The following is a 24,404-nucleotide window of genomic DNA, read 5'->3' on the forward strand; positions in this document are numbered from 1 at the left end:
TTTAGTAAAGATTAAAATTTAATAAAAGTTAATCATCCCATAAAGTGCTAGATAGAGTAAAATATGCAAAAAGAAGGCAGGGAAACATCGAGAGTGGATACACACGCGCACATACACATATGTATGTATGCATGTACATATGTAAAGAATGATATTAATGGAACAACCAAAGGAAGGACGTCTATCGTTAACCCCCCCATCCGTAGAATGTGGACGAGATTTCTCCCTAATAAAAGAGGAGGAACGGGCAACGGAAAATCTTGGGGCCGGCCAACGATTCATCATCTCATGAGTCATGTCTCTTCTAATGTTTCATCTCATCTCATATCATCTCATCTCATATACATACATACATACATACATACATAGATGTAAAGAAAGCAAAAAGCAAACACATTCACAAATGCTAATTTTTGAAAATACCCCCCCGAAACCAGAAGATGTTCGTTTTAAAAAAACACATAAAACGGAGAGGACAAGATCCAAGCCGTCCATCCTTTTCAGTCAGAGAGATGTTGGCCGCCCGATTTACCCTCCACCTCCTAGGGCTTTTGTTTACTCAAGCTTTTCCTTTGTCCGACTTTAAACCTCACCCTCCCCCCTCTCTCTTCACTCTGTCTGTGTGCTATTAGGTTAGGGTTAGGGTTAGGGTTGGGGTTTCGCTACTTCTGCTTCACAGAGCTTCACTTTCCCCTTCTCCTTCTTCTGCAGAATCTCTCTTCAGATTCTTATCTCAATCTCGAGAAAGAGATAGCTCTCACTCTCTGCATGCTCTCTTTCAATTACTGGAAACACTAAATTTGCTGGCAAGTTATCTTCTCCACTCTCAACAGGAGAAGAAGGGAATTTTGACAAGGAGGAGACTGCATCTTCGTTGTCAATCTCTGTCAGGTATCTCTCTTTCATCCCCCTCACCTCCCCTTCATCTAACTTGTTTGTTATCTTTGTATCCGTTTTTTCGTAACATTTTCTTTTTACGATTCCACTGCTAGCTCATCTGCTCATTCTGTGACTCTTCTTTTGTTTCGAATGTCTTTTTTTTTTATCTCAGTTTATTCATCTATTTCCCTGCTGACGCTTCCCTTTACAGTCTTATGAATCGTGATTTTTTTCTCTTCTCTTCTAAATTGCCGAAGACTTAGGTATGCCATTCCTCTGAAGAGGTGCACGGAAAAACCGAGTTGTGTTAAATGCTTTAGGTTGTATAAGAAACAAAATATGCGTAAAATGCAGGGACACATTAGTGAGGGTAACAGATCACTTTAATTTGTAAAAATGATGAGAATAATAACCCAGTTTAGCGGGCTTAAAATGCGGAATAAGACAATCAGTTGGAACAGATAAAACGGTCTATGGATCATTCTCGAATGAAGAGAAACAGCGAGTTTAAAGATTAGTGTGATGTGTCCGAAATGTAGATAAACGATGATTATAAACAAAACGGTTTGTCCACCATATAAGTAATATCTGATCTTATTTAAAATGTTTTAAACTGTGAAGTATCGAACCTTCGGATGGATAAGTTTTGCTTAAAATTCTTATATTTCACGATTTACTTAGTGAAAAAGATATGTTAAAAGAAGCAACTAAAATCTCTTGCATTATCAATCCATACGATATTGGGTGGGACATTCTCAATAAATGCGTTGCTGATTTGACCTTAATACCTGTCATTTATTTAACTTCATCCATCTAGTTATTCAGAGAACCAACAAGATCTAATTTGTCTTCTCATCAAGTTATTTGTTTATTTGTGCATGGTCATGTCTATGAGATTATTTTATTATTTTATCCTAACACAGACTCATTCGTCACTTCAGTATGGCATGGGAAGTCACTCAAATCCTTCTCAATGCACAGTCTCCTGATGGTTCGGTTAGAAAAGTCGCGGAAGATAGCCTGAAGCAATTTCAAGAACAAAATTTGCCATCTTTTCTTTTATCACTAGCACATGAGCTTGCTAACAATGAAAAGCCACCTGAGACTCGAAAACTTGCGGGACTTATCTTGAAAAACTCGCTAGATGCTAAAGATGTGACAAGAAAAGCTGAACTAGTCCAAGCATGGGTCTCTCTTAATGATTCACTCAGGGAACAAATCAAGAAATCTCTTTTGAATACATTATCTTCCACTGTCGTTGATGCTCGCCACACATCATCACAAGTTATTGCAAAAGTTGCTGCAATAGAGATACCACAAGGTCAATGGCCAGAGCTTGTAGGCATTCTATTGAGCAATATGGGATCTTCGCAGTCAGAGCAAGGTGCGGTGCTAAGACAGTCTACCTTAGAAACACTAGGTTATGTATGTGAAGAAATATCGGCGAATGTCTTGGCACAAGAGCAAGTCAATGCAATCCTTACGGCAGTTGTTCAGGGTATGAATACATCTGAGACCAATAATGATGTTAGGTTGGCAGCCACCAAAGCTCTATATAATGCTCTTGATTTTGCCCAGAGTAACTTTGAGAATACGATGGAGAGAGATTATATCATGCGAGTGGTTTGTCAGGCAACACTCTCTCCAGACAAAAGGGTCAGATTGGCAGCTTTTGAATGCCTTGTGTCGATTTCTTCCACTTACTATGAAAAGCTAGCTCCATATATGCAAGATCTGTTCTCTATTACGTCAAAAGCAGTTCGAGAGGATGAAGAACCTATTGCCTTGCAAGCAATTGAGTTTTGGAGCTCAATTTGTGATGAAGAGATTGAGATTCAAGATGAATATGGGGTTGATTTTTCAGGTGATTCTGAGGTTCCATATTTTAAGTTTGTGAAGCAAGCTCTTGCTGCTCTTGTACCAATGCTGTTAGAAACACTGACAAAGCAAAACGAAGATCCAGATCAAGAAGAAGAAACATGGAATTTGGCTATGGCAGGTGGTACTTGCTTAGGTCTTGTGGCAAGGACTGTTTGTGATGATATCGTTCCTCTTGTTATGCCTTATGTTCAAGAGAACATCGCGAAGCCTGATTGGCGATGTAGAGAAGCTGCCACTTATGCATTTGGATCAATTCTAGAAGGTCCTTCTCTTGAACAATTAACTCCGTTGGTAAATCATGCTCTTTCTTTTATGCTAAATGCAATGAAAGATGAAAACAACCAAGTGAAAGATACTACAGCATGGACATTGGGTAGGATTTTTGAGTTTCTACATGGCCCAAACATTGAGGCACCTGTTATAACTCCATCCAACCTACCTCAAATCCTTGGGGTTTTGTTAGAAAGAATCTCAGATGTGCCAAATGTTGCGGAAAAGGTGTGTGGTGCTATTTATCTACTTGCCCAAGGTTATGAGGATTTGGATCAAACAACTTCTCCCTTATCACCATTCTTCCAGAGTATTATCCAAGCGCTTCTAGTGACAACAGATAGAGAAGATGCTGGTGATTCTCGTTTGAGAGCTTCAGCATATGAAACATTGAATGAAATAGTTCGATGTTCTAGTGAAGACACGGCCCCTATTGTTGTTCAGCTGATACCTGTTGTGATGCAAAAGCTGAGTAATACGCTTGATATGCATGTGGTTTCGACCGATGACAGGGAAAAACAAACTGAGGTTCAAGCTTTACTATGTGGTGTATTACAGGTTATAGTACAGAAATTAGGTGCTTCCGAATCTACGAAATTTGGTATAATGCAATATGCCGATCAAATGATGTCACTATTTCTTAGAGTATTTGCTTGTAGGAGTGCTACGGTTCATGAAGAAGCAATGCTGGCTATTGGTGCATTGGCATATGTTACAGGTACAGATTTTGTGAAGTATATGCCGGAATTTTATAAGTATCTGGAGATGGGTCTTCAGAACTTTGAGGAATACCAAGTGTGCGCAATTACAGTCGGTGTTGTGGGTGATATTTGTCGAGCTCTAGATGAGAAAGTTCTACCATTTTGCGATGGTATAATGACACATCTATTGAAGAATTTGTCTAGTAGTCAGCTTCATCGCTCAGTAAAACCCCCCATCTTTTCCTGCTTCGGTGACATTGCTCTTGCTATTGGAGAAAATTTTGAGAAATATCTCATGTATGCTATGCCTATGCTGCAAGGAGCTGCTGAGCTTTCTGCACAATCTGCAAATCAGGACGACGAAGTGATTGAGTACTATAATCAACTTCGTATTGGCATCTTAGAAGCATATTCTGGGATTTTTCAAGGTTTCAAGAACAAGAAATCTGATTTGATGGTTCCCTATGCTAGTCATATACTGCAATTCCTCGAGAGCGTATGTGCAGACATGTACAGGTACTGCTTCAAAATTCACTCTTTATGTAGGATATGTTTAACATAATATATATGCATACATATGTAGATATGTCTGTTCTTCTTAAGCTGTATCCTATCCTTACTTTTTAATGTAATATATTTATACATTTTGGATTCCATGAAAGGGAATTTTTTCATGTAAATGAAATCTATTTGGTGACATGGGTTTTCTTGATTTGATATATCTGATTGTCTCAATATGATTACATCCCATGAGTATATAATGATAAGCACCTTCTTCTTTAGTATATGTTGAATATCCTACCTTGCTGATTATATTCATGTTTATTCTGTAATTAAAAACCGATTTCATTCATTCCTTTTTTTATATGACACGTATCTTATGTGAATGAATTTGTGTATTCAGACATATGCACATGTACATTATTTTGTTAATATGTAATCTATCTTATGTGAATGAACTTTTGATGTTTGTTTTCAGGGATGAGGCTGTTACCAAAGCAGCTGTAGGTGTATTGGGTGACTTAGCTGACACATTAGGTCCTAATGTATCATCGTTCTTCCAGAGTTCGACGTTTTATAAGAACTTTTTGGAGGAATGCCAAAATTCTGATGATCGTTCACTAAAAGAAACATCAGATTGGGCTTTAGCTACAATCAACCGCATCACCTCTGGTTGAAAGAAGTAACACTCTATGGCTTTTATGTAAAAGTGTTCCTTCAAATTTTCCCTTGTATTGCGGATGAATGAATTGCATTTAATGCCCGAATATCTGGATTTTGTAGGTTTTGCATTTTACCATTTTGAATCGCTAGTTTTTTATGTAAAAGCAGATGATACCACTTTCATGAAGTTTTATTATTATTTATGGTGAACAACAAATACTTAATGTTCTCATCAAAGACTGTCCCATGTAATAGGGACATGGTGATATTGGTGCATCTGTGCGCCATTTTGGATAGCTTGATTTTGAAAGGAAATTCTACCATTTCATCTGTAGTCATCTCATTTGTCCTCCGTTTTTTTATTTAACAACAATATTCTTTTCTCCAATATCTAGTCCTTCCATGAAATTGTTTCTTTTGTCATTCAATTTTATAACAATATTTTGTCACTATAGCTGTGCATGTGTATAACTAACATACCTATGTTTATGTGCTAGACAGTGGCAAAATCAGTTATTAAAGCCCGAGTATTTGGGAAACCAGTTCATTTTCTTTTTCTTTTTACCTCTAGTTATTTCCCCATCCGCTTCACAGTTGGCTGCATTGTAGATGATTAAAAATCTATTCTGCTCCTTATGTTGTATTCAACTGATAAGTCGATCATCTTGGTTTGGTTTACATGTGAAGTGACTATGTAAAATGAAGTGATTAGGCTTCGTTCAAAGTGATTTGGCCTCGTTTTAAGACGGAACCATCTGGTCTCATAAGCCATTTTGGCCTGTAATATTTTGTATAATACGCAGTAAGAGTTGAAATATAAATATTGAAAGTACTGGTCTTTAATTTAAATGGATGTTCAAATGGAAACTAGAATGTCCTTGAAAAGTGTAGGTTCAAAAATTGGTAAAGTTGGACTAATAATAGCTTGCTATAATATGCATGGAATTAGGTAGTTTCTTGAATGCTTACCAATTTCATCAATTGTTAGTGATTGACATTAATTGTGAAATTGAATGAATTAATCTTTAAAAATCAGAGGGTATACTATGAATATATTACGTAGATAAATTGTGATCATTGTGCACAATATTAACTAGTATTATTAATGCTATTTCCTTGATCATAATTGTCAATGTATGAGTCAAGGTGGTTATTGATAACAATGTCATACTTGAAATTCTGTGTGCTTCTTCTAACGGAGTGCAGCATGATTGGTCACTTTCATATTATAATATATGTATTAACAACATTTAAAATGATAAAACCTATAATTTCATGCCATTTCTCCAACTAAGAGGAAAGGATATTTTAGATAGTTTTACCCCAACAAGCAAAAGTTTGTAAAATTCGGACCAACTTGATAAAGTGAACCAACCAAAGTGTTTTGGTTCACATCTTATCCTCTTTTCTTCCCTTGCATCTATAGTAAACCCACTTGCACACACTATCTCACAAGCTTGTGGTCACTACCTTAGATGTGGATAATTTGTAAACCACAGTGGATAGGGATACCTCGAAAGCCGCATTGAATGTGCATATCGTGCATACCAAATTTTAGTTATGTACTTGAACTACGACTCATGCTTTCATGATTTCCAATTGAAGTATCTCGATGCTCGCACTAGTCTACTTTCCAACAAGTGGTCATAGTACTGGAAACCACTACACCATGTAATGAATGGGGATTTACTGAAAGGCCATCATCCGACTTTCGAAATATGCTCGATCTACTACTTTTTTACAAAATCTAACAAATCCACAATGAGACATGTGGATATGGTTCACACAAAAAGCATACGAGAATCCCAAAAGTTTGTGCTGGTGGAGGAATAGACAAGACAAGAAACACAAGACCATCATCTCCACAACCTTGCATATAGGACACTGCTCGCTATGCAACAAGCTAATAACGCGCACATGCGTGCACACACTCATGGCGTGGAACTTTGAGAGCAACAGGGTATCGGTACATACTTTTAACCACCGTCACCAACCACCCCAGCCCATGGGATGGAGTGGGTGGGATATGCAAAATATGAGGAAACAAAGTGTGTGTGAAAATATTAGAGAGGAAGCAAAGCAAACCCCCCATTTTGCATGATGAGGATGTTATCTACTACTACTACTACTACTAAGAGTCTACTGCTACAACAATCTACTACTACTAGTACAACTACTGATAAGAGTATGTTTGGTACTACTACTACACTCTAGTAAGTGAGTGAGTGAGTGTCTATCACAACTATCAACTATGTATATCATATGTATGCATGCATGTATATGTATGTGAGTCCTTCTAAGTTCTCAACCCCCCACAACTTTCACTCCTCTCTCTCTCTCTCTCTCTCACTTCCCATCTTCTCTCAGTCTCTTTTTATCATTATCTGTGTAGGTAAGGTAGCTGCATTGAAATTTGACATACATACATACATACTGATACATATACCGGTCGTTGCGTTGGTTACTCATCATTATCACCATCGCGGCTACGTTCATTCATTACCACCACCACCAGCACCATCATCATCATCATCATCATCATCATCATCATCATCATCATGGGCAAGGGCTCTGCGATCAGTGGATCCTCCTCCTCTGTCATCTCTGCTACCGATCCCTCAGCTCCCAACCTCGCGGCATGGCTCATGGCAGCAAATACCCTCCACATCAAGCCGTTGGATCTCCCCTCTCTCGGTATGTATGCCATCATCCGTCCGTGCATGTACTACATATTCTATGCGCGTTCTGTATGTTGTCCGTGAGCAGCAGTAAGTGTGTCACCACTTTATTCATCACCATTCCCCTACCTAGTATCTGATCTTCACTCTTCTTCTATGCACAGGACCTGGCGATGCTAAGATCAGGATGAAAGCTGTGGGCATTTGTGGGAGTGATGTTCATTACCTCAAGGTTCGTAGTGGGTCACTCATACTGACCACCTAAGCTTTTCAATAATAATATCAAGGAATAAAGAAATTCGACAACTTTCCGAAATGGAAGGATACATGGACTCAAATTACAAATCAATTAATTTGCATTTAATTAAGAATCAGATGATTGAAACATAAGTTCCTATGTCATGGAAAGCTCAACTTGTTTGTGTGCCCTGAAATTCAGCATATGCGGTGTGCTGATTTCATAGTGAAGGAACCGATGGTGATAGGGCATGAGTGTGCCGGGATAGTGGAGGAGATTGGGAGCCAAGTGAAGCACTTGAGTGTGGGCGATCGTGTGGCACTTGAGCCTGGGGTCTTCTGCGGACATTGCTCCCAGTGCAAAGAAGGGCGTTACAACTTATGCGATGACATGAAGTTTTTCGCTACACCTCCTGTCCATGGGTCCTTGGCCCATTATGTGTGCACCCATCTTACTACTATCTCCCCTCTTTGTCTTGTTTTTCTAGCATTTTGACTTGCTTTGCTTTTGCTTCTCTCTAGTTTTCGAAATTTTTCGTCTGTGTGCCTTTCCTAGTTTCTTTTGGCTCCTAGGTTTTGGTACTTCTAAAGACAAAATGGAAGGATGCTCAGAATCTACCATTGGATTTTTAATCTAATGCCTTCTAAGCCCTCCTTTCATTTTGCTAGGGCCAAAAGTAGTAAAGAAAATTAGGATATATCTCATCGGAATTTCATTTTGTTTTTGAGAGATAGGTTGTACATCCGGCATCCCTATGCTTCAAATTACCCGACAATATGAGCCTTGAAGAAGGGGCCTTGTGTGAACCTCTAAGTGTGGGTGTTCATGCATGTAGGCGTGCGGGCACTGGGCCTCATACCAAAGTGCTCGTGCTTGGGGCGGGTCCCATTGGCCTAGTCACCTTGATGGCCTCAAAAGCTTTCGGATCTCCTCGAGTTGTTATAATCGATGTTGATGAGAGTAGACTGCAAATGGCAAAGAGACTTGGGGCTGATGCAACCATTCGTGTCTCGACGTCAGCGAAGGTAAGCACGTTTTGCTTTTGTGAAGGTAGCTATATTAAACTGATTTAAATCAAGGAAAATATGGAAGTGTAAGGTCTTGATGATATCATATGCATATTGTGATAGGGTATTTTATCAAGTATTATTTCATGTGGTTACAAAGTTCATCAACCTGTCAAATAAAAGTTCATGTGATGTTTCACACTTTCACTATTTTTCATTTGAAACATAATGTTGGTTACATGGTCATAATAGTGTGTATGGGTGGGTAAATGATTGGATGGGTACAGAAATTGATTATTTGGGAGATCATAATCGTCAAGCTTGTGAGCATCATTTGAACTTTGGGAATGGAACGGACTTGGGTGGATGTAGGTGTGTAATTGATGATGAGGATTGGAACATTGCTATTTGTTTCTTCAGTGAGCTCCTTTAAGTAAAACTATATATAGTGGACGTGTGTTTCGGTATTTTATTCATGCTTTACTGTGTTGATAACAGTAATGCAAGACTAGTTATCAATGTTAAGTTCAAACCTTGGGAGGGTTTCTTTAAACTTCTACTTCATGGACAAGTGGTAGCCATACTTCTTTAGCAGCTTGACCAGCTGATATATATAAATTCTGCTTCTGTGGAGGACCGTGCATTGTTTCTTAGAATGCCATGAAAATGATCTGCCAGCAGGTAAACCCAAAACCTGTGGTTTACTGTCTCGTGTCTAAGTCTCCATTGTAATCTCAGTTGTATCATCCTTGTACACCGAACCTTTGTCGTGATAATGTGAATCTGGATCATAGACGTGTTTAAGATACCCATAAGTTATCTTTAGGCACTCCAATGATCATGTCCTGGATTTCGCCAAATGTTGAAATGTAGCCTGTGATGAAACATAGATCTGGTGTGGTGCAAGAAACTAAGTAGGCTAGGGTGCATTGTATCTCTCTATAGGGGATTGCCTTCATTTGTTCTATTTCTTCAATTTCTGTTGGGGATTGATCTGAGCTAAACGTTAGACTAGGCTCAGATGGAATTAGTGCTGGCTTACACTCAAACATATAGTGCTTTGTAAGTACATCCTTTATAAATGATCTTATAGACCGAGACAAATGCTGTATGGAGATTATATGAATGTAACTTCCATGCCTATGAGGTAACGTACTTGTCTTCCATCTGTAATGGTGATTGTGCTTGAAACTTCTATTTTGACCTGTTTTATAGCTTAGAGTTACTTAATACCATTATGTCATCGACATAGATCACTAGAAATGAGAATATGATTTTCAAGATGTCTAGTGTACACATTTGAATCTGATCTGAGCCTCTTAAATCCTTGTTGGATAAGGAATTTGTGGAGTTGGTAATACCATAACCTAGGGGATAATGTAAGATCATATAATGTCTTTTCTAAAATACATACATAGTCCGGGTGAAAGGATCTTGGAAGTATGGAAGCTGCACCATATAACTATCGGTATCTAAATTAAATTTTTTTTGAAAAGCTTTTTGAAAATCTATTTGCTATATTATGAGGTCTAAGAGGATAGTTTAGCTAAAAGAACCCAAACAATTGTGAGTGAAGGTACCGGGGCTAGAAGGGATTCTTCATCGAAGATACGACTCTGGCTGAAGGAGAATTGATGAGTGGTGGTGGTGTATAATCTGTACCCTTTTACACTAAAACTGTCTCCATAGCCTACAAATATGATTTTCTGTGCAGGGTTCTGAAGTATGTTTCTTCTTTCTAATGGGACATAGGAATATGCCATACTGCCAAATACTTTGAGGTGAGATAGTGGTGGTTTCATTCCTGTGTATAATTCCAAATATGTTCCCGTGGAGTCGTTGAGGATGGGAGCCTGTTTTGAAGGTAACAGGCTGTTGCAACTGCTTCTTCTCAAAATCTGTTCGGAAGTTTGACTATCTTTAGCTTTGATCTGCATGCCTCCATGAGCTGATGATTTTTGCTTTCTGCCTTCCCATTTCCCTAAGGGTTGCAAGGGATTGTAGGTTGACTCTGAATGCCTTGGTTTTGTAGGTGTTTTTGGAACTCGTTGGAGGTGTATTCACTACTGTTATCACTTCAGAGTGTCTTGATAGTGCAGTTGAGCTATGTTTTGTAAAATGGGCAGTGAGTTAATCCGTCTGTTTTGTGTTTAAGGAAAGAGGCTATTATACAGTGTGAGTAGTCATCAATTAACTCAGGGACATTGGGCATGGGTGTACATAGAATTGGAATTTTAAGTGGTTCAGAAATACCTTGGCAAAGCTTGTATTGTCTTACCTCTCTTGTAGTGCTAGCTTTTGAGGATGTCCTTAGTGATAGTGCCACGTTAGGGTGTTGTACTCAACATCGTTGGAGAGGGTATACCAGATATTTGTAGGATTTGGAGGGCGAGTGGTTATGGCAAGTGATTGTGATTATATAGCCATTCGTCCATGTTCATGTTAACATACAGGAGGATCCTTGGAAAATGATTGAGATGCCTTTAGCCGTGGCTCCGCTGACTGATATGAGGTGCTTGGTGAGACCTTGGACGAAATACACATACAGGAGGGTCCTCTATTGGTAGGGGTTTATGTCCTGAAACTTGCGAGTTTCAATGTTCCATATCCAATTACATGCTTGGTACTGTTGTCAACCAAATGAATATCTAGAGGTATTGATAATCTTCCACATTGTGAAAGAAGGCGCTTGTTGAAGGTCTTGTAGTGCATTGTACTGGTGTTCAAGTGCTATGAGTTACTTGAACTTTGAGAATGGTCCGTAACCATTGTATTGAATAGACACATTTGTCTTTATCACGTAAGTTTTCTTGGAGATCGGCTATTCAAGCTTGAGGTCCATGGTTTTGTTGGTGTGCATTTGTTCTTCATGTGAATTTCGTAGTGTCCTTGTCTTTTGCAGAAGTGACCATGAAGATTCCTTCTTTGTTGGACTCTGTTATAATTATATTGGTGGGTTTGTTTGTGGAGCATGTTAGTGCTTTGATTATATTGGCTTGGTTTGTAATGATGAGCTTTGCTGATTTGGGTTGCCATAGCTGTGGGGTTGATTTGTTATTTATTGAGGGACTCACACGTAGTTAAGGGTCTGCTCCTGATTTTTTTTTCTGATGACAATGTCAATTTCGTGTAGTTAAAGCCGAATTGTAGTTACAAATGATCTCCAACTCGGGGACAGTGCACCTAGAAATATTAGTTTCTGCTGATTAAAATTGAAGTTTGAACTCATTGTGGTGGCTTCGTCTAGGTGACTGCATTATCTCCAGGAATTGATTTAACATTTTCTCCTTCTTAAGAGCTGAGTTTGATTCAGTGTTTGATGAGAATAACTTGTGTTGCTGTATGTGTTTATTGATCTTTTAAGAACTCCCACATATTGTATAGAGGCCTTATTGTTCAACAAGCGAACTTATTTTCCAGGGTGTTGACGCAATGTCTCATAGTTTAAGACAACAAAGGTAGTCATATTTGTACTTGCTATCCGGATAGTTGATGCTTGTGAGTTTCTCTAGGTGAACCTATCTTGAGACACACTTGAATGTGTTGGGGTGTGTGAAGTGGGATAGGTTGGTGGATCACATGGTTAGGGTTATGGTTGGGAGACAATAGGACTTTTTATGGTGATATTCTTGGTCTAGTTTTCTGAATTACTGAGCAAAAGTAATGGTGAGTAGAGGAGGGTGGTTAGCAATGGGAAATCACAGGTGTCAACAACTTTGCAACATGGCAAGTACAACTGTGAGTATGATGTGTCCTTGTTCCACATCAGGAAGTTTATGCTGATGTGAATGTGATGCGTCTTACACTTTCATAGAAGTCTTGATTTTAATTAGTTTAATATAGTTACCTCCACAAATCCCAATTGCTTTTCATTCTCAAGACTCTCCATATGCTAGAGAAAACGTTTCATACTGGGCTTTGTTCTTATACTGATTTTCCCTATTTTTCTCTGACAATGTTCCAACAATATGAGTCTCTATAGATAGCTAGATATGCTCTTTGCCGCCTATGGAAGATCATAATGGGAGGGGCCAGGGCTAAATCTGCAATGTTGGAATCATAGTGGAAAATCTTTCTAGCCTTCTAAAGCTCAAAATCGTTTAGGTTAAAATCTATGATGCACAAATTTACCATAAAGGAAACATAAGCCCATAATGCTAGGTCTGAATCTGCAATTTGGAAATGAATTGTAAAAGCAAATATGTACTCTTAATGAATGGTATGTCTGAATCTACAATATTGGGGGACCGGGGTGATAAGAAAATCGACTAACCATAAGAATCTCTTCTATCATGGTCGAATCCCTGCAATGTGGTTGAAAATAATCAGGATGGGCCAAAAATGTCAAAGCCTATATATATGTGTATGTATGTAGTTAGGAACTAATCCAACACGTGATAATGAAAATTGTAGTGGAAAATAATATGTAGCCTACTAGAATGTCACAATGTTTTGGTCATTGTCCATGCTATATGTTGAATAGTAAAAGTGGAAAAGATTTGTGTTAAAACCTCTTCTTATGGGGTAGATAGACACAGACAGATAAATATATTACTAACGCCCATATGTGACTGAATACAACAGACGAGACTGGGCAAAGACACCATGGCAAGGAATGAACTTGGGTTCTCCCATTTTATGATTTGTTATTCTATGATTAAACAAACTGCCAAACCAACCTTTAGTGAAGATCTGATGATATATTAATGGGCATAGAAGCCCAACATAACGAGCGAGGTGAACAATTGGTACAAACACTCTACCCAGCTATGTAGATGAGGAATTTTAAAGTGGTAGAGCAAAAAAAGAAGGTTAAAGCTGAAACGAAAACCAAGATTGTTTTCTCATTTCAGAGTTTGGATCTTCCAGGATTTTTGTTGTGATCAAGTAGATGAGCAAAGATCATTCTGAGTGTTGTTGGCAATGCGATGGTTCTGTCTTTGTTAGGAGTTCTTGGAAGGCTAGTACAACCTTGAATCATGGCTGATTATGCGCATATGTGAGGCATCCCAAAGGGACATAGGCTCTCTTTCAACGTGTGAGCATGTATGTGTATGTACATGAGTGTGATGGATGTGAGCTTGAGCATCATCCAGCCAATCAATCTCCAGTTTCTATTTTCATGGCTGATTATGCGCATATGTGAGGTATCCCAAAGGGACATAGGCTCTCTTTCAAAGTGTGAGCATGTATGTGTATGTACATGAGTGTGATGGATGTGAGCTTGAGCATCATCCAGCCAATCAACCTCCAGTTTCTATGTACACTTTGTCGAGACTAATATTTATTTGTATTTGTATTGCCTCTATATTTCATTTCATGAGCCTCTAAGGTATTTGAAACTATGGACGACTTCAATTGCCTCTTCATTGGATGTTGACAGTGCTGACATACTACCATGACGACTTCTGTCATAGCATGTTGACTTCTAAGACACTATACGACGTTCACAGAAAATATGGCTCTGTATCTAAAAGCTTTTGCAGTCTCAGTTGAGAAATATGCCAAAAAGTACAACATCATCTGCATAACTCAGAACAAAGATTATGAAGCTTCCAATGGCAGGCTTTTCCTCATGTTTCTCCTAAAGATCCTTGATTGAACTCTTCTAGCTGGTCAATACGTAGACCAAATGCATGGCATCCTTTTTTGGGAACCTTTTCTCCAACTTCAAAATTTTGTACCAAATCATATGTTTCACTAATTCATATGTAGTGGATGACAGTAACTACCTTGCTTGTAGGATGGCATGTGTATATATATATATATTTGAGGTAGGGGAAGTTTCTGTTCCATTGAGAGCTAAAAAGGAAGAAATATATGTAGATAGAGAGAGAGAGAGAGAGAGAGAGAAAGAAAATGGGACAGGATACGGAAGAAGAGGTGGTGCTCATCCAGAAGGCAATGGGGGGAGACATAGACGTGTCATTCGATTGTGTGGGATTTGAGAAGACAATGACCACTGCTTTGAAGGCCACTAAAGCTGGAGGACAAGTTTGCTTGGTGGGCATGGGTCACACAGACATGCGTGTCCCCTTAACACCGGCCGCCGCCAGGTGTGAACCCTTTTTTATTTAATCTTTGGTTTTTATAAAAAGAAAATGTTCTAAGATAACCCCCCCTTGGGATTGACATTTTAACATATGTAATCTCTATTTGTGATGATATATATATATATATATATATATATATATATATATATATATATATATATATATATATATATGTTATAGGGAGGTTGATGTGGTAGGTGTGTTTCGATACCGCAACACATACAAACTTTGCATCGACATGATATCAAGCGGTCGGATAGATGTGAAGCCTCTCATCACACATAGATTTGGGTTCTCACAGAAAGAAGTCGAGGATGCATTTGAGACGAGTGCTAAAGGTGGGAGTGCTATTAAGGTCATGTTCAATATCTAATGGGATCATGTATTTGATAAACAGAAGGATGGCTTTCAGAGAAACAGCTGCTAAACCACCCTTTATTTAGCTTATAAAACTCACCTATGGATGTAAAACTTTGTTATTTTTCTTCTTGTAAAAGTTTGCAGGATCTTAGATAAGCAGTTTGTGAAACTATTTTCAATGTGGAAGTTAGTTTTTGTCCCATATTTCGAGTTGCCTTAGTTGTAGAGGGTGTGATCCTCAACAAAACAAAGTAAAATATCTATGGCCGAAAAAACTCTCTTAACTCCAGTTTGATTATTATTAGGTTATGCATATGCACTACATTATTGGCCTATTATTATTCCCTTCTCCAACTTCGAAGAATCTAATAATTAAATAAATAGCTAGCTTTTTGTCTCAAGATTTAGCTTATTGCTTGTTAAATACTTTTTGAATAAACACAACCTTCAAAATGATATATTTGACACTTTAACAATAATGTATTTATGGAGCATAAAAGCCAAAGGTTGGAAAATAATTGTCAATGTACAACATTTTGATACATACCGGCACGTGTAAATATTGCTAATTTTGCATGGTGGCATTGTTAGTCCAATAAAGTAAACTATCCATCTTGTTACAAACATACATAGGCACCCCATGTAATGTAGTTGAGGATTTCATCCTTATCTTGTTATAAGCTTCATAGGATTATCAAGAGTTTGGTAAATTTCTTATCTTAAATTATGCTTATTCGGAAAGGATTTTGATTGTGTTTTATGAGTTTGTGATCAAGTGAGGATTGTGATGGATTCCTCAGATAAAGAATTGAGTCATCAAGCATTTATCTAAACATGAATGTGTAAGTTCATAAGAGGTGATGTTCGTTTCCAACACATTCAATTCTCGTTGTGCGAGTGTTTAAGAATTTTTATGGGAATTTTAATGAAAATTTCACCCAACCCCACCTGCTTTGAGATATGCAAAGACAAAAACATGCACACAAGCTCATATTCTCATATATATTGACTCACATAGTTGCGAATCTAATGTCAAATATCGTATTCAACAACTTCGCCATCTAATCCATCTTTTGTGGTTTAGGTCCTCAATGGTTGAGCTCACATTCATAGACACGTGCATAACATCACAACAATGTTGATTGTGATAGTGGGTCAACCTCCATATCCCTAGATGCTTGTGGTGGAGTCCACCTAAAGGCTTAGCCTACTTTTTAATGTGGTTAAAAGTGGGGAACCTACACACAAAATATGCCTCTTTTTCAATCTCTCCTTCACATAATTTGAAAAATCAATGAGCTATAAGTATGAAAAATGTTCACTCAACTTTATTCTCTAGTTGGTGGGAGGAAACTTTGAGTTTGTCTTGTTGCTTTGCAAGCATCATGGGGCATGTACACATTCATGTATCATGGTCTTTATATGAATCCAACATCTAAGAAGTTCAAGAAATAAAATTTATTGTAAACCATTGTTGAGCGAGCAAGCTCAACTTAGGTTTGGATCGGGTGAAGAAGCCGAGGCGGATTGGGAACCGGTTCAGATGGAAACCGATCGGTTAGGCTCGATTGGTAGGAGCTGGAAGGCCGTTAGGACCAATATCCCTCGTAGGAATATTTTAGAGGACTTCTCAGTAGCTCAATTATGAGCATTGAAGTACTTGTTAGTCCTTTTGAGGACTTGTATAAATAGTGCTCACTGAGCACATTGCATATACACAGAGTATTTTTGCCAATAGAAGTTGTTGTTGTTTGCTCTTACTGTGTCTTTCTCTCTCACACTGTGTATCTCCATTCTTTGCGTATACCTAACTATTGCTTTCTAGATAATCTATTGTACTCTGTGTCATGCACAATGTTTCCACACGTAATCTTTTACATGGTATCAGAGCACAAGGGTTATAAGAATCCTCTATTGCCGACAAAGCGAACAAGATAGAGACAAGCTTTGGTCTTCCAGAGAAGAAAAGACAGGAACTTGGACAGAGGTTTGGGAAGCTCACTTCAGACAGAAAAGCTCGATAGGATCAACTACGCATCTTGGTCATACAAGATGCACCAGTACCTACTTGGTCACGAATACTGGAGTTACGTTGAAGGAGCTAATGATGCATCACCGGATGCAACACACAGGGACTTTCCGGCTTGGGAACAGGCGGCAAGCAGAGCAATGTACTACTTCGCGTACAGTGTTGGAGATAAGCTACTTAGCTACATCCGGGATGCCAAGACGCCAAAAGATGTGTGGGCGAATCTCAAAAGGATTTTCACTGCTAGGAAGTTGTAGTTGAGGTAGGAGCTCAACGATGTCAGATAGAAAGATCTGTTTGTGGCCGATCACACAACCCAGATCAAGGAGATCTGCAACTCTCCGCCTCCATCAACATGACCGTCGAGGAGGACGAAATGGTGTAGGTTTGCCTCGAGGGCTTGCATCTAGATTCGGATCATTCTGAACGACGGTCAGTATGGTGGAGAATATGCATTCATTTTTCGAGCTACAATCGATGTTGCTTGTTGAAGAAAACCACATGGGTGCATCGAGGAGCACGCATGTCGACAACAAGATGTTGTACACGGAGGCGGATCAACACGCAATGGAAGCGGCCGACAAGAGTAGAATCAGAGGCATAATAGAAATGCTGACAACAGTTTCAAACCCTCCATGAGCAGGGGAGTCAAGGCGGTGCTAGAAGCTGACAAGGAAAGGCCATGACGAAATGCTGGTACTATGGCCGGAAGGGCCATAGAGGGAGCCAGTGCTAGAAAAAGCGCTTCGATTCGGATAGAACTAGATCGAACTGAGGTGATGCAGATAGGCATCACCGATCACACTTCGCCGAAGGCCCAAGGCGAGTCAAAACAAGTTCAACAGTTGTGATGAAGCACAAGGCAAACCAGATGGGAGTACGTACCACAAAACCGGAAGAGGTCTAGTACGTTGATTCTAGAGCGTCAAATCATATGACGAACCATGTTGAATGGTTCTCAAGCTTGGAAAAACCGGAAAACCCGGGAGTTGTCGAGACTGGTGAGAACATCGTGCACCCCATCACACTTCGCCGAAGGCCCAAGGCGAGCCGAAACAAGTCCAATAGTTGTGACGAAGCACACGGCAAACAAGATGGGAGTATGTACCACAAAACCGGAAGAGGTCTAGTACGTTGATTCTAGAGTGTCAAATAATATGACGAACCATGTTGAAAGGTTCTCGAGCTTGGAAAAACCAGAACAGTCGGGAGTTGTCGAGACTGGTGAGAACACCGTGCACCCCATCAAACATGTGGGTGATGTCCCGCTCAACCATGTCGGACAAAAAGGCCTAATGCAGAACGTGCTGCCTGTCTCGACAATTGTGAAGAACTTAGTATCTGTAGGACAAATTGTCGATCAAGGCATGCAGGTTCGATTTAATCACCATGGTTGCTTCATCGAGGACGAGGTCGGCTGATCGTGCGTGGGCGCAGAGATGAGAGGATTTTTAAACCCTAAACCAATGATGTTGCCGCCACAATGTTTGCAAAAGGATAGAAGGTCGAATCCAACATCGACCTGTGGCACAAGCGGATCGGCCACATCACATTTAGAAAGCTTCAAGAATTGCACTCGAAACGAGTAGTTTCCGGATTGCTGAAATTCAACGGCCGGAAAGGTTGGACTAGTATGTGAAACTTGCTAGCTCGGGAAGCAACATAGGCTTTCATTCCCAAATGAGAAGAATCAGAGCTGGAATCAGCTCGATATAATCCACACGGATGTATGGGGACCGACAAGTTGTGTGAGCATTGGCGGGAGCCGATACTTCGTCTCCTTCATCGATACCTTTAGTTAGCACACTTGGGTGTACCTCGTCAAGAAGAAAAGTGAAGTCTTCTCCCTGTTTCTGGAACTTGAAAAGTCTAATTGAGAGGGAAATAGAGAGGAAGATCAAGAGTCTAAGGTTGGATGGCGGAAAAGAATACTTTTCCAATCAATTCATGTAATAACCAAGATCATTAATCCTAAAATAAAGACATAAATGACACAATCATACTGAAAATATGCGTTACCACCCATCCGCCCCCGTGCTAGAGTTGACAACACAGACGAGGAATCCCGATCTATCCCATACCAGCCAAGATCTCCACATCAGGACCTTGGTATATGACTAGTTCTCATCAAAGAGAGCTTCGTCGGAACCACTCATGGTGCTCCCCCTGACAAAGGAGAGTATCCCCTATTTATAGGACCTAGGCCATGTAATGACATCTACCTGACCAATCATGTGTGGGGTACCCAATGACACACATTAGGCCACTCCAATAAAGCCGACGGTCACTAAGATATTACAGTATGATAGCCCCCAAATAAGCACGTCTAAACCAATGAACATTACATACTCCCCCCCTGGTTTAATTGCACTCTTGCAATGAGAAGTTAGGAAAATGTTTGCGTAATGTCTCTTAGTTTCCCACGTACTGTCTTCTTCCAATCTATCCTTATACTTAATCTTATAGCGATGAACAAGCTTTGACCTTAGGTTTCTAGACCTATGGTTAAGGATTTTCTCAGGTTCATGTGGAGCAAAATGATCATCCTCCAATGTTGATAAATTAGACGGCGATACAACATTATCATCATAACCAATCGCCTCCTTTAATCGACTCACGTGGAATACGGGACGAACCATAAATTTGGAAGGCAAATCCAAATGATAAGCATTGGAACCTATACATTTTAAAACTTTATATGGTCCACAATACCATGGGGCTAATTTTGCACATCGTCTCAATGTTTCTGAGTCCTTAGGAACCCGTAGAAAAACCTGTTGTCCTACGTGAAATTCCCTTGGTTTCCTATCATGATTTGCATAAAAGACATTTTTGTCCCGTACCATCCTAAGGTTTTCTTTTGCTAATTTACGTGCTTCAAGCATATCAGAGATAAAATCCTTTGTACTATCCAAAGTATGTGAATCAAACGAAACATCAATAGGAAGACACGATGTATAACCATACATAACATGAATAGACTATATTTTGTTGATGTATGCTTAACACTGTTGTAGACAAATTCCACCATAGGAAGATAAGTCTCCCATAATGAAGGTTTTTGCGCTACATATGCTCTCAACATATCCTCTAATATCTGATTCACTCTCTCAGTTTGCCCATCTGACTGAGGATGATCGGAAGAACTGAGACTCAAACTTGTTTGCAGTTTCTACATAACTTCTGACCAAAATGTACTTGTAAACTTGGAGTCTCGATCACTTACAATTTCCATCGACATACCATATAAGTTATAAATATGTTTAATAAACTTAATAGCCAATTTCTTTGTAGTAATTATGGATTTTGTTGGAATAAATCTTGCCATCTTGGTAAGCTGATCAACAACCACCCAAATGGCATTATTTCCCTCAACAGAATGAGGTAATCCAACTATGAAATCCATGGATATACTTGGCCACTTTTTTGCTGGAATATTGAGAGGTTGCAATAAGCCAACTTTTTTCTGTCGCTCGGCCTTAATGACTTGACAATGTGGATAACGAATAACATAGGACTCTACCTCAAGTTTCATTTTTGGCTAGAAAAACCTAGCTTTAATCAAAGCCAATGTTCTTTGGTCACCTAGATGTCCAGCAGAAGGGGCATCATGACATTCATAAAGAATTTTATTCTTGATGTACTATTGCGGTAAATTAATCCATTCGCAACATAGTAAAGGTTCTTAGGGGTAGATGTGGTTCCATAATCGACGTGAATACCTGTTTCAGCTCTCTTCTAGAACTTGGAAAATGTTCTGTCATCAAGGTATTTTTGTTTACCCCGGATCAAATCAAAGAAGTTGTTAAATTCTACGAAACTTAGGGCATTAATTTCTAGAGTATGACTCAGAGCATCTGCAATGGAATTCAAAGCCCGTTTTTGATATCTAATTTCAAAATCGAAGTTTTGCATCAACTCCACCCATCTTGCCTTTCGACCCTCAAAATTCTTTTGAGAGAGGACGTATTGCAAGGATTTGTGGTCCGTTAAAACAGTAAATTTACTACCATACAAATAATGTCGCCATTTCTTTAAGGCATAAATGATAGAAAATAATTCTTTTTCTTGACCCGAATAATTTCTTTGGGCCGAATCCAATTTTTTGCTTTCAAAAGTGTTGAGAATCAAGCTCAACTTGGTCTAGTGTGTGAACTCACCTTGAGAGTGAAGAGACACTCCAACGGTCAAGAGTCACCATTATGTCACCACTTTGTATTCTAGCATTTAGTATGAGTCATAGAATCATATTCTATGACACATAACTTATGAGCTTTCACATTCCCCATGCTCCATGAGGCTTGTAGTTAATGAAGAGAGAGGGTGACTACATAAAGCACCCTCCTCCCACCTTGTATAACGTCGAATCTTTCTCCTTTGTCAATATACTTTTACCTTGCGTATTCTCTGTGTTTCACTCTCTCTCTCTCTCTCTCTCTCTCTCTCTCTCTCTCTCTCTGTTACACACACACATAACTCACATCTCTTCCGCTTCATAAGAATTCATCTCTTGATTCTTTACATGGTATTGGAGCGATTTGGTAGCTGGATCTAGCCCATTTGCCTCATCGTGATCGTGTGTTGTGCTCTACGCTGACGACCAAGAACCGGCTCATAGCTATTGTAGCTTCGCTACATAGCTCGCATTCAAAGAGAGAAGAAGAAGAAGAAGAATCGACATAATGAATACTCAAATGGGGAGCGCTCTCCCTACCGAGAAGTTGGATCGAAACAACTTCGCATCTTGGGAGTACAAGATGCACCAATACCTTGTCGGACAAGGCTATTGGAGCTACATCAAAGGAGCGCATGAAGACCGACCCGCCGAAGCGGCTCCCGGATACGCGACATGGGAGCAAGCCGCAAGCCGCGTGATGTATTGTTTGGCGACATGTGTTCACGACCACATGCTCGGTTACATTCGAGAAGCCAAGACGCCAAAGGAAGCGTGGGAAAATCTACGAAAGATTTTCGCCGCCAACACGACCGCGAGGAAGATTCAACTCCGCCAAGAGTTGAACAACATTCAACAAAGGGACATGTCTATCATGACATACACCTTGAAGATCAAGGAGCTTTGTGACTCGCTCGGCTCAATAAGCATAAGTATAGATGATGATGAAATGGTGCAAATATGCCTCGGCGGCCTCGCACGACGGTTCGGCGCGATGCAAACCGCAGTTCTAGCACGAGAGAAATCTCCCTCCTTCTTCGAGCTCCAATCAATGCTATTGGTCAAAGAAAACCACGTGCGTACAAGGAGTAGTGAGTCGGAAGGCCACATGCTCTACACACACTCTAATGGAGGAAGAGGACGCAGACGAGCGAGAGGCCGATTCGGCCAAGGACAAGGCGGACGAGGTCCGACCTACGACAACAACTCCCAATTTCGGCCACAAAACGGAAGCCAACGAGGAACCTTCGCAAGAAGGGGGAGCTTCGACTCCGGCTCGAGCCGTCAAAACGCAACCGAATGTGGATACTGCAGAAAGCTCGGCCACCACGAAGAAGAGTGCCGAAAGAAGATGCGTGAATCGGCTTCCACAAGCCGAAAACTCACGAATTACGCACACAACTCCGACTACGAAGATTGTGGCGGAATGTATGCGCACAACTCCGACCGTGGCGGAATGTTCATGATGAAACATAGAGCAAACTCTATGTCGGCCGCTACCTCAACTAGTGCCTCCGGTTCGGAAGACACATGGTTCGTCGATTCCGGTGCCTCGAACCATATGACATCGCATCAAGAATGGTTCCGAGAACTTTGAGAGCCGGACCGACCCAGCTATGTCGAAACCGGAGACAACACTACGCACCCGATTCGGCACATTGGCAATGTTCCATTTGGAAAAGAAAGTAAGCAAAATTACATTAAAAATGTCTTGCATGTACTGACCATTACGAAGAATTTGGTCTCTGTCGGCCAAATTGTAGAGCAAGGGATGCAAGTTCGATTTAATCAAGGTGGTTGCTTCATCGAAAAAGAGGGCCGACTCATCGCACGCGGATGAAGAGAGGGCCGGATGTTCATTCTCAATTCACGCGAGATGAAATCCACCATGTTCGCGAAAAACACGAAAGCCGACTCCGACATAGAGCTATGGCACAAGCGAATCGGCCACATCAATCTCAACAAACTCAAAGCAATGAAATCGAAAGGAGTCGTCATCGGACTCCAGGCATTCAAAGAGAAGGAGATTGAAGGTGTATGCGAAGCGTGCCAATTCGGCAAGCATGCGGTCGCACGCGGACGAAGAGAGGGCCGGATGTTCATTCTCAATTCACGCGAGATGAAATCCACCATGTTCGCGAAAAACACGAAAGCCGACTCCGACATAGAGCTATGGCACAAGCGAATCGGCCACATCAATCTCAACAAACTCAAAGCAATGAAATCGAAAGGAGTCGTCATCGGACTCCAGGCATTCAAAGAGAAGGAGATTGAAGGTGTATGCGAAGCGTGCCAATTCGGCAAGCATGCGGTCGCACGCAGACGAAGAGAGGGCCGGATGTTCATTCTCAATTCACGCGAGATGAAATCCACCATGTTCGCGAAAAACACGAAAGCCGACTCCGACATAGAGCTATGGCACAAGCGAATCGGCCACATCAATCTCAACAAACTCAAAGCAATGAAATCGAAAGGAGTCGTCATCGGACTCCAGGCATTCAAAGAGAAGGAGATTGAAGGTGTATGCGAAGCGTGCCAATTCGGCAAGCATGCGGTCGCACGCAGACGAAGAGAGGGCCGGATGTTCATTCTCAATTCACGCGAGATGAAATCCACCATGTTCGCGAAAAACACGAAAGCCGACTCCGACATAGAGCTATGGCACAAGCGAATCGGCCACATCAATCTCAACAAACTCAAAGCAATGAAATCGAAAGGAGTCGTCATCGGACTCCAGGCATTCAAAGAGAAGGAGATTGAAGGTGTATGCGAAGCGTGCCAATTCGGCAAGCAACACCGACACCCATTCCCGAAAGAGCAGAACGTGAGCAAAGGTCTACTCGACGTAGTCCATTCCAACGTATGGGGATCGGCGCAGACGGCTATATTCGGCGGATGTCGATATTACGTGCTCTTCATCGACGACTTCTCTAGGCACACTTGGATCTACCCGATGCGGCAAAAGAGCGA

At 40.3% G+C, this 24,404-nt stretch overlaps 2 protein-coding genes and 1 long non-coding RNA gene across 7 annotated transcripts; all 3 read left to right on the forward strand.

Moving 5' to 3' along the window:
* Positions 1-579: 579 nt before the first annotated feature.
* On the forward strand, positions 580-5,606 carry LOC147850856 (importin subunit beta-1-like). 5 transcript variants are annotated; one of them, XM_087335515.1, is made up of 4 exons: positions 580-891; positions 1,821-4,247; positions 4,711-4,914; positions 5,393-5,606. In XM_087335515.1, exons 2-3 carry the CDS (start codon positions 1,822-1,824, stop codon positions 4,907-4,909), a joined length of 2,625 nt encoding a protein of 874 aa, XP_087191641.1. In that variant the 5' UTR covers positions 580-891; position 1,821; the 3' UTR covers positions 4,910-4,914; positions 5,393-5,606. The 5 variants fall into 5 exon arrangements, with proteins under 5 accessions (XP_087191641.1, XP_087191642.1, XP_087191643.1 ...); XM_087335516.1 differs by having other exon boundaries at positions 5,397-5,606; XM_087335517.1 differs by lacking the exon at positions 5,393-5,606 and adding an exon at positions 5,016-5,225.
* Positions 5,607-7,395: 1,789 nt separating this feature from the next.
* Positions 7,396-15,433, forward strand: LOC147850857 (GroES-like zinc-binding alcohol dehydrogenase family protein). The gene is made up of 6 exons (XM_087335390.1): positions 7,396-7,589; positions 7,738-7,805; positions 8,013-8,249; positions 8,546-8,836; positions 14,687-14,874; positions 15,052-15,433. The coding sequence occupies exons 1-6, from the start codon at positions 7,454-7,456 to the stop codon at positions 15,242-15,244; spliced, it is 1,113 nt and encodes a 370-aa protein (XP_087191516.1). The 5' UTR covers positions 7,396-7,453; the 3' UTR covers positions 15,245-15,433.
* On the forward strand, positions 10,488-11,635 carry LOC147850858 (uncharacterized). The gene is made up of 2 exons (XR_015531575.1): positions 10,488-10,682; positions 10,851-11,635. It is a non-coding gene; the product is annotated as an uncharacterized LOC147850858 (long non-coding RNA).
* Positions 15,434-24,404: the final 8,971 nt, after the last annotated feature.

Source organism: Azolla caroliniana, unplaced genomic scaffold (genome assembly GCF_043228905.1).
Source record: "Azolla caroliniana isolate FFs.n. ecotype wild unplaced genomic scaffold, voAzoCaro1.0.p SCAF_20, whole genome shotgun sequence".
NCBI classification, from domain to species: domain Eukaryota; kingdom Viridiplantae; phylum Streptophyta; class Polypodiopsida; order Salviniales; family Salviniaceae; genus Azolla; species Azolla caroliniana.